At 58.1% G+C, this 10,000-nt stretch overlaps 1 protein-coding gene across 9 annotated transcripts in view; it reads right to left on the reverse strand.

The window, feature by feature from the left end:
* Positions 1 to 10,000, reverse strand: part of LOC106566535 (cyclin-dependent kinase 17) — a 93,123-nt gene that overhangs the window by 59,942 nt on the left and 23,181 nt on the right. For 6 of the 9 annotated variants that reach the window (XM_082959868.1, XM_082959872.1, XM_082959870.1 and 3 more), the window contains exon 3: positions 6,093 to 6,263. The exons of the other annotated variants lie outside the window; for them this stretch is intronic. In XM_082959868.1, coding sequence (XP_082815994.1) covers positions 6,093 to 6,263 — 171 coding nt within the window. The remainder of the gene's footprint in view (positions 1 to 6,092; positions 6,264 to 10,000) is intronic. 9 annotated transcript variants of the gene reach the window in all.

A 10,000-nucleotide genomic window follows, 5' to 3' on the forward strand; every position in this document is an offset into this window, starting at 1 on the left:
AATTTAGTAAATTCACCGGAAGTTTGCGGTGGGTATGCCAGTTCTGAACATCACATGCTAATGTAAAAAGCTGGTTTTTGATATAAATATGAACTTGATTGAATAAAACATGCATGTATTGTATAACATAATGTCCTAGGAGTGTCATCTGATGAAGATCATCAAAGGTTAGTGCTGCATTTAGCTGTGGTTTTGGTTTTTGTTACATATATGCTTGCTTTGAAAATGGCTGTGTGATTATTTTTGGCAGGGTACTCTCCTGACATAATCTAATGTTTTGCTTTCGCTGTAAAGCCTTTTTGAAATCGGACAATGTGGTTAGATTAACGAGAGTCTTGTCTTTAAAATGGTGTACAATAGTCATATGTTTGAGAAATTGAAGTTATAGCATTTTTGAGGTATTTGTATTTCGCGCCACGCGATTTCACTGGCTGTTGACTAGGCTTACTCAGGTGGGGAGACATTCTGAGCTGGTATAGAAATGTGAAGAAATAGAGCAGAAATTATTCTATTATCAAGTAGTAGAGCTCTCTCCTCTCCTCTCCCTGCCCCAGCTCTCTCATCTCCCTGCCCCAGCTCTCTCCTCTCCCTGCCCCAGCTCTCTCCTCTCTCTGCCCCAAGCTCTCCCCTCTCCCTGCCCCAGCTCTCTCCCTCCCTGCCCCAGCTCTCTCCTCTCCCTGCCCCAGCTCTCCCCCTCCCTGCCCCAGCTCTCTCCTCTCCTCTCCCTCCCCCAGCTCTCTCCCTCCCTGCCCCAGCTCTCTCCCTCCCTGCCCCAGCTCTCTCCCACCCTGCCCCAGCTCTTTCCCTCCCTGCCCCAGCTCTCTCCTCTCTCCCTCCCTGCCCCAGCTCTCTCCCTCCCAGCCCCAGCTCTCTCCTTTCCCTGCCCCAGCTCTCTCCTCTCTCCCTCCCTGCCCCAGCTCTCTCCTCTCCCTGCCCCAGCTCTCTCCTCTCTCCCTCCCTGCCCCAGCTCTCTCCTCTCCCTGCCCCAGCTCTCTCATCTCCCTGCCCCAGCTCTGTCCCTCCCTGCCCCAGCTCTCTCCCACCCTGCCCCAGCTCTTTCCCTCCCTGTCCCAGCTCTCTCCTCTCTCCCTCCCTGCCCCAGCTCTCTCCCTCCCAGCCCCAGCTCTCTCCTTTCCCTGCCCCAGCTCTCTCCTCTCTCCCTCCCTGCCCCAGCTCTCTCCTCTCTCCCTCCCTGCCCCAGCTCTCTCCTCTCCCTGCCCCAGCTCTCTCCTCTCTCCCTCCCTGCCCCAGCTCTCTCATCTCCCTGCCCCAGCTCTCTCCTCTCCCTGCCCCAGCTCTCTCCTCTCCCTGCCCCAGCTCTCTCCTCTCCCTGCCCCAGCTCTCTCCCTCCCTGCCCCAGCTCTCTCCCTCCCTGCCCCAGCTCTCTCCTCTCCTCTCCCTGCCCCAGCTCTCTCATCTCCCTGCCCCAGCTCTCTCCTCTCTCTGCCCCAAGCTCTCACCTCTCCCTGCCCCAGCTCTCTCCCTCCCTGCCCCAGCTCTCTCCTCTCCCTGCCCCAGCTCTCACCCTCCCTGCCCCAGCTCTCTCCTCTCCTCTCCCTCCCCCAGCTCTCTCCCTCCCTGCCCCAGCTCTCTCCCTCCCTGCCCCAGCTCTCTCCTCTCTCTGCCCCAAGCTCTCCTCTCTCCCTGCCCCAGCTCTCTCCCTCCCTGCCCCAGCTCTCTCCTCTCCCTGCCCCAGCTCTCCCCCTCCCTGCCCCAGCTCTCTCCTCTCCTCTCCCTCCCCCAGCTCTTTCCCTCCCTCTGCCCCAGCTCTCTCCTCTCTCCCTCCCTGCCCCAGCTCTCTCCTCTCTCCCTCCCTGCCCCAGCTCTCTCCTCTCTCCCTCCCTGCCGCAGCTCTCTCCTCTCCCTGCCCCAGCTCTCTCATCTCCCTGCCCCAGCTCTCTCCCTCCCTGCCCCAGCTCTCTCCTCTCCCTGCCCCAGCTCTCTCCTCTCCCTGCCCCAGCTCTCTCCTCTCCCTGCCCCAGCTCTCTCCCTCCCTGCCCCAGCTCTCTCCCTCCCTGCCCCAGCTCTCTCCTCTCCCTGCCCCAGATCCCTCCCTCTGCCCCAGCTCTCTCCTCTCCCTGCCCCAGCTCTCTCCTCTCCCTGCCCCAGCTCTCTCCTCTCTCCCTCCCTGCCCCAGCTCTCTCCCACCCAGCCCCAGCTCTCTCCTTTCCCTGCCCCAGCTCTCTCCTCTCTCCCTCCCTGCCCCAGCTCTCTCCTCTCTCCCTCCCTGCCCCAGCTCTCTCCTCTCCCTGCCCCAGCTCTCTCATCTCCCTGCCCCAGCTCTCTCCCTCCCCGCCCCAGCTCTCTCCTCTCCCTGTCCCAGCTCTCTCCTCTCCCTGCCCCAGCTCTCTCCTCTCCCTGCCCCAGCTCTCTCCCTCCCTGCCCCAGCTCTCTCCTCTCCTCTCCCTGCCCCAGCTCTCTCATCTCCCTGCCCCAGCTCTCTCCTCTCCCTGCCCCAGCTCTCTCCTCTCCCTGCCCCAGCTCTCTCCTTTCTCTGCCCCAAGCTCTCCCCTCTCCCTGCCCCAGCTCTCTCATCTCCCTGCCCCAGCTCTCTCCCTCCCTGCCCCAGCTCTCTCCTCTCCCTGCCCCAGCTCTCTCCCTCCCTGCCCCAGCTCTCTCCTCTCCTCTCCCTGCCCCAGCTCTCTCATCTCCCTGCCCCAGCTCTCTCCTCTCCCTGCCCCAGCTCTCTCCTCTCTCTGCCCCAAGCTCTCCCCTCTCCCTGCCCCAGCTCTCTCCTCTCCCTGCCCCAGCTCTCTCCCTCCCTCCCTGCCCCAGCTCTCTCCTCTCCCTGCCCCAGCTCTCTCCTCTCTCTGCCCCAAGCTCTCCCCTCTCCCTGCCCCAGCTCTCTCCTCTCCCTGCCCCAGCTCTCTCATCTCCCTGCCCCAGCTCTCTCCTCTCCCTGCCCCAGCTCTCCCCTCTCTCTGCCCCAAGCTCTCCCCTCTCCCTGCCCCAGCTCTCTCCTCTCCCTGCCCCAGCTCTCCCCCTCCCTGCCCCAGCTCTCTCCTCTCCTCTCCCTCCCCCAGCTCTCTCCCTCCCTGCCCCAGCTCTCTCCCTCCCTGCCCCAGCTCTCTCCTCTCCCTGCCCCAGCTCTCTCCTCTCCCTGCCCCAGCTCTCTCCTCTCCCTGCCCCACCTCTCTCCCTCCCTGCCCCAGCTCTCTCCCTCCCTGCCCCAGCTCTGTCCTCTCCTCTCCTGTCCCTGCCCCAGCTCTCTCCTCTCCCTGCCCCAGCTCTCTCCTCTCCCTGCCCCAGCTCTCTCCTCTCCCTGCCCCAGCTCCCTCCCTCTGCCCCAGCTCTCTCTCTCCCCTCCCTGCCCCAGCTCTCTCCTCTCCCCTACCCCAGCTCTCTCCTCTCCCTGCCCCAGCTCTCTCCTCTCCCTGCCCCAGCTCCCTCCCTCTGCCCCAGCTCTCTCCCTCCCTGCCCCAGCTCTCTCCTCTCCCTGCCCCAGCTCCCTCCCTCTGCCCCAGCTCTCTCCTCTCCCTGCCCCAGCTCTCTCCCTCCCTGCCCCAGCTCTCTCCCTCCCTGCCCCAGCTCTCTCCTCTTCTCTCCCTGCCCCAGCTCTCTCCTCTCCTCTCCCTGCCCCAGCTCTCTCCTCTCCTCTCCCTGCCCCAGCTCTCTCCTCTCCCTGCCCCAGCTCCCTCCCTCTGCCCCAGCTCTCTCCTCTCCCTGCCCCAGCTCTCTCCTCTCCCTGCCCCAGCTCTCTCACTCTCCCTGCCCCAGCTCTCCCCCTCCCTGCCCCAGCTCTCTCCTCTCCTCTCCCTCCCCCAGCTCTCTCCCTCCCTGCCCCAGCTCTCTCCCTCCCTGCCCCAGCTCTCTCCTCTCCCTGCCCCAGCTCCTCTCCTCTCCCCTGCCCCAGCTCTCTCCTCTCCCTGCCCCAGCTCTCTCCTCTCCCTGCCCCAGCTCTCTCCCTCCCTGCCCCAGCTCTCTCCCTCCCTGCCCCAGCTCTGTCCTCTCCTCTCCTGTCCCTGCCCCAGCTCTCTCCTCTCCCTGCCCCAGCTCTCTCCTCTCCCTGCCCCAGCTCTCTCCTCTCCCTGCCCCAGCTCCCTCCCTCTGCCCCAGCTCTCTCTCTCCCTCCCTGCCCCAGCTCTCTCCTCTCCCTACCCCAGCTCTCTCCTCTCCCTGCCCCAGCTCTCTCCTCTCCCTGCCCCAGCTCCCTCCCTCTGCCCCAGCTCTCTCCCTCCCTGCCCCAGCTCTCTCCTCTCCCTGCCCCAGCTCCCTCCCTCTGCCCCAGCTCTCTCCTCTCCCTGCCCCAGCTCTCTCCCTCCCTGCCCCAGCTCTCTCCCTCCCTGCCCCAGCTCTCTCCTCTTCTCTCCCTGCCCCAGCTCTCTCCTCTCCTCTCCCTGCCCCAGCTCTCTCCTCTCCTCTCCCTGCCCCAGCTCTCTCCTCTCCCTGCCCCAGCTCCCTCCCTCTGCCCCAGCTCTCTCCTCTCCCTGCCCCAGCTCTCTCCTCTCCCTGCCCCAGCTCTCTCCTCTCCCTGCCCCAGCTCTCTCTCTCCCTTTCTCCTCTTCTAAGATGATCTCTCTTCTCTCCACTAGCTCCACTGTCTTCCCTCCCTCCAGTCCTCCATCCATCCCTCCCTCGCTCTCCTACTCACTCACTGTCTTCCCTCCCTCCAGTCCTCCATCCATCCCTCCCTACCCCACTCACTCACTGTCTTCCCTCCCTCCAGTCCTCCATCCATCCCTCCCTCTCCTACTCACACACTGTCTTCCCTCCCTCCAGTCCTCCATCCATCCCTCCCTACCCCACTCACTCACTGTCTTCCCTCCCTCCAGTCCTCCATCCATCCCTCCCTCTCCTACTCACACACAGTCTTCCCTCCCTCCAGTCCTCCATCCATCCCTCCCTACCCCACTCACTCACTGTCTTCCCTCCCCCCAGTCCTCCATCCATCCCTCCCTCCCTCCCTTACTCACTCACTGTCTTCTCTCCCTCCAGTCCTCCATCCCTCCCTCCCTCCCCCACTCACTCAATGTCTTCCCTCCCTCCAGTCCTCCATCCATCCCTCCCTCCCACCCTCCCCCACTCACTCACTGTCTCCCTCACTCCCTCCAGTCCTCCATCCCTCCCTCCCCCACTCACTCACGCCATCCCTCCCTCCCCCTGCTGTAAAGCCCTATCCGCAAAGGGAAATTAGATTACTGGGATTCATATACACAGGGATCACACGCTGCGTTACATAATGTGGTCAAACAGAGGGACAGTGTGTGTGTGTGTGTGTGTGTGTGTGTGTGTGTGTGTGTGTGTGTGTGTGTGTGTGTGTGTGTGAGTGTGTGTGTGTGTGTGTGTGTGTGTGTGTGTGTGTGTGTGTGTGTGTGTGTGTGTGTGTGAGAGAGCATGTGGGACTGGGGGTCATTCTAAAAATAAGCTCATATCTCTCTGGAGTAAAGGTTGGAGAACACATACACCGTTTTTATTTTCCTCTTCACTCACTCCTACACTAAGAGACAATCCACAGCCCAGCGTACCTTCACCATCACATACTGCAGTGTCTGCATCCCACCTCCAGGCGGCACATGTTGGACTGACTGGTAAGGTGGAGCCAACACACACACCCACACACACACACACACACACACGGTGGTCCATCGCAGTCAAGATTGACGCACACAAACAAATGAAGTTAAATAGTATTCTATGCACATGAGGGGCAGAGGACATCGTACAACAGTCGCTATTAAACACAAACAAAGCAAAGGGCAAGGAAGAAAGAGATACATAGAAACACAGAGAGAGAGATAGAGACAGAGAAAGAGAGAGAGAAAGAGAGAGCGAGAGACAGAGAGACAGAGAGAGAAAGAGAGAGCGAGAGACAGAGAGAGAGAGACAGAGAGAAAGAGAGAGCGAGAGAAAGAGAGAGAAAGAGAGAGAGAGAGAGAGAGAGAGAGAGAGAGAGAGAGAGAGAGAGAGAGAGAGAGAGAGAGAGAGAGAGAGAGAGAGAGAGACAGAGGTGCAGAGAGTTCTGAGAGGTATATAGAGAGTGGGATGAACAAGACTGGAGAAAGAAAAAGCCCCCAAGGGTAACGGTCATGCTCCGAATTCCGGATTGTGTGTGCACGTGTGCGCACGTGTGCATGTATAATGTGTGTGTGTACCAAGGGATCCGGTCCTGTGCAGGGTGAGGTAGGGCCTGTCGCGGTCCAGGCCTGGGTTGTCTCTGCGCAGGGCAGCGGTGCGACCAAGGTGGCCAGCGTACTGACGCAGGAAGGACGGAGCGCTGTGAGAGGCTGGGGGATGTATACTAACAGGACACACCACCATGGGCTCTGAGAGAGAGAAGGAGGGAGAGAGAGAAGGGTAGAGAGAGAGAGAGAAGGGTAGAGAGAGAGAGAGGGAGGGAGGGAGGGAGGGAGGGAGGGAGGGAGGGAGGGAGGGAGGGAGGGAGGGAGGGAGGGAGGGAGGGAGGGAGGGAAGGGTAAAGAGAGAGGCAAGAGGGAGGGAGAGAGGAAAGGGTAGAGAGAGGGAGGAGGGAGGGAGGGAGAGAGGGAAGGGTAGAGAGAGGGAGGAGGGAGGGAGGGAGGAGGGAGGGAGGGAGAGAGGAAAGGGTAGAGAGAGAGGGAGGAGGGAGCGAGGGAAGGGTAGAGAGAGAGGGAGGGAGGGAGGGAGGGAGGGAGGGAGGGAGGGAGGGAAGGGTAGAGAGAGAGGGAGGAGGGAGAGAGGGAAGGGTAGAGAGAGAGGGAGGAGGGAAAGAGGGAAGGGTGGAGAGAGAGGCAGGAGGGAGGGAGGGAAGGGTAAAGAGAGAGGCAAGAGGGAGGGAGAGAGGGAAGGGTAGAGAGAGGGAGGAGGGAGGGAGAGAGGGAAGGGTAGAGAGAGGGAGGAGGGAGGGCGGGAGAGAGGAAAGGGTAGAGAGAGAGGGAGGAGGGAGAGAGGGAAGGGTAGAGAGAGAGGGAGGAGGGAGGGAGGGAAGGGTAAAGAGAGAGGCAAGAGGGAGGGAGAGAGGGAAGGGTAGAGAGAGGGAGGAGGGAGGGAGAGAGGGAAGGGTAGAGAGAGGGAGGAGGGAGGGCGGGAGAGAGGGAAAGGGTAGAGAGAGAGGGAGGAGGGAGAGAGGGAAGGGTAGAGAGAGAGGGAGGAGGGAGGGAGGGAAGGGTAAAGAGAGAGGCAAGAGGGAGGGAGAGAGGGAAGGGTAGAGAGAGGGAGGAGGGAGGGAGAGAGGGAAGGGTAGAGAGAGGGAGGAGGGAGGGCGGGAGAGAGGAAAGGGTAGAGAGAGAGGGAGGAGGGAGAGAGGGAAGGGTAGAGAGAGAGGGAGGAGGGAGGGAGGGAGGGAGGCAAAGGGTAGAGAGAGAGGCAGGAGGGGGAGAGGGAAGGGTAGAGAGAGGGAGGAGGGAGAGAGGAGGACAAGAAGAAAAGGAGAGAGGAGTGAGAGAAAGGGAGAAAAGAGGGGACAGATAAAGACCAGGCAGAAGGAGCTGACAGCAGAGATATGGACAGAAGCAGCAGTCATGTCTTAGTGACAGTCGTAGTGTTAAAGAGGGAGAAAAGGGGGGATGAGTATCCGGAGGATAAAAAGGGGCACACAAGAAAGACAGGCAGAGCATGGAGGTAGAGAGGCCTCAAGGAGACAGGCGTAGACTGCTAAGGACAGACAGATGGACAGTGACAGGTACAATCTGATGAAGATGGGACAAAGAACACAGCAAGCAAATACAGGCAGGGGATGGGACAGGCAGAGACAGACTGAGGGACATCCATTGATGAAATGGCAGGGGCAATCAACCAACTGACCACTGAGAACCAGTGGTGTAGTGGTGGGTAAACGCAAGTAAACCCACCTTTTGTGGAAAAATGCATTGAAAGTATAGGGAGCGTTACTTTTTTCACCACGACCAGCGATCAGAGTTTACCCACCTATTTTTTACCACTACATCAATGCTGAGAGAGTGCAGTAAAGACAATATACTTATCATGCTGTGGGTGGACCAATGACCAATGAGGATGGAGATGAAAAAACAAAAACAAAAAAAGAGAACTGTGTGGGTGTCTGCTCTTTTCCAAATCATCCCTAATTCCTCTGCTTCTTAAACCCCTAAATATACCCTTAAACCAGGGCTTTGATTTCCCTCTGCATTGGCCCAATTCATCCCTAATTCCTCTGCTTCTTAAACCCCTAAATATACCCTTAAACCAGGGCTTTGATTTCCCTCTGCATTGGCCCAATTCATCTCTAATTCCTCTGCTTCTTAAACCCCTAAATATACCCTTAAACCAGGGCTTTGATTACCCTCTGCATTGGCCCAATTCATCCCTAATTCCTCTGCTTCTTACACCCCTAAATATACCCTTAAACCAGGGCTTTGATTTCCCTCTGCATTGGCCCAATTCATTCCTAATTCCTCTGCTTCTTAAACCCCTAAATATACCCTTAAACCAGGGCTTTGATTTCCCTCTGCATTGGCCCAATTCATCCCTAATTCCTCTGCTTCTTACACCCCTAAATATACCCTTAAACTAGGGCTTTGATTTCCCTCTGCATTGGCCCAATTCATTCCTAATTCCTCTGCTTCTTAAACCCCTAAATATACCCTTAAACCAGGGCTTTGATTTCCCTCTGCATTGGCCCAATTCATCCCTAATTCCTCTGCTTCTTACACCCCTAAATATACCCTTAAACCAGGGCTTTGATTTCCCTCTGCATTGGCCCAATTCATCCCTAATTCCTCTGCTTCTTACACCCCTAAATATACCCTTAAACTAGGGCTTTGATTTCCCTCTGCATTGGCCCAATTCATTCCTAATTCCTCTGCTTCTTAAACCCCTAAATATACCCTTAAACCAGGGCTTTGATTTCCCTCTGCATTGGCCCAATTCATCCCTAATTCCTCTGCTTCTTACACCCCTAAATATACCCTTAAACCAGGGCTTTGATTTCCCTCTGCATTGGCCCAATTCATCCCTAATTCCTCTGCTTCTTAAACCCCTAAATATACCCTTAAACCAGGGCTTTGATTTCCCTCTGCATTGGCCCAATTCATTCCTAATTCCTCTGCTTCTTAAACCCCGAAATATACCCTTAAACCAGGGCTTTGATTTCCCTCTGCATTGGCCCAATTCATCCCTAATTCCTCTGCTTCTTAAACCACTAAATATACCTGTCACTTTTGATATAAGAATTGTCGGACCAAAGCGCAGCGTGGTACGTTCCATCATCTTTTATTTGAGAAGTGAAACACACAGAAAACAATAAAGCACCAAAAAAACGAAACATGAAGCTATGTAGTGCTCGCAGGCAACTACACATAGACAAGATCCCACAATCACAGGTGGGGAAAGGGCTGCCTAAGTATGATCCCCAATCAGAGACAACGATAGACAGCTGCCTCTGATTGGGGACCATACCCGGCCAAACAAAGAAATAAGAAAACTAGATTGCCCACCCAAATCACACCCTGACCTGACCAAATAGAGAAATAGAAAGGCTCTCTATGGTCAGGGTGTGACAGTACCCCACCCAAAGGTGCGGACTCCGGCTGCAAAACCTGATTCTATGGGGGAGGGTCCGGGTGCGCATCTAGCCTTGGTGGCGGCTCCGGTTCGGGACGTAGACCTCGCCCTGCTCGCTGATCCCTCCGCTTCCGTGGAACCGGGCCGTGGCTCGTCGCCGGAGGCTCTGGACCGTGGATCGTTGCCGGAGGAACCGGACCGTGGATCGTCGCCGGGGACATCGGACCGTGGATCTTCGCCGGAGGCTTTGGACTGTCGACCGTCGCTGGAGGCTCTGGACTGCAGAACGTCGCTGGAGACTCTGGACTGCTGACCATCGCTGGAGACTCTGGACTGCCGACCGTCGCTGGAGACTCTGGACTGCCGACCGTCGCTGGAGACTCTGGACTGCCGACCATCGCTGGAGACTCTGGACTGCAGACCGTCGCTGGAGGCTCTGGACTGCAGACTGTCGCTGGAGGCTCTGGACTGCAGACCTTCGCTGGAGGCTCTGGACTGCAGACCTTCGCTGGAGGCTCTGGACCGCCGACCGTCGCTGGAGGCTCTGGACCGCCGACCGCCGCTG

Source organism: Salmo salar, chromosome 13 (assembly GCF_965601325.2).
Source record: "Salmo salar chromosome 13, fSalSal1, whole genome shotgun sequence".
NCBI classification, from domain to species: Eukaryota; Metazoa; Chordata; class Actinopteri; order Salmoniformes; family Salmonidae; genus Salmo; species Salmo salar.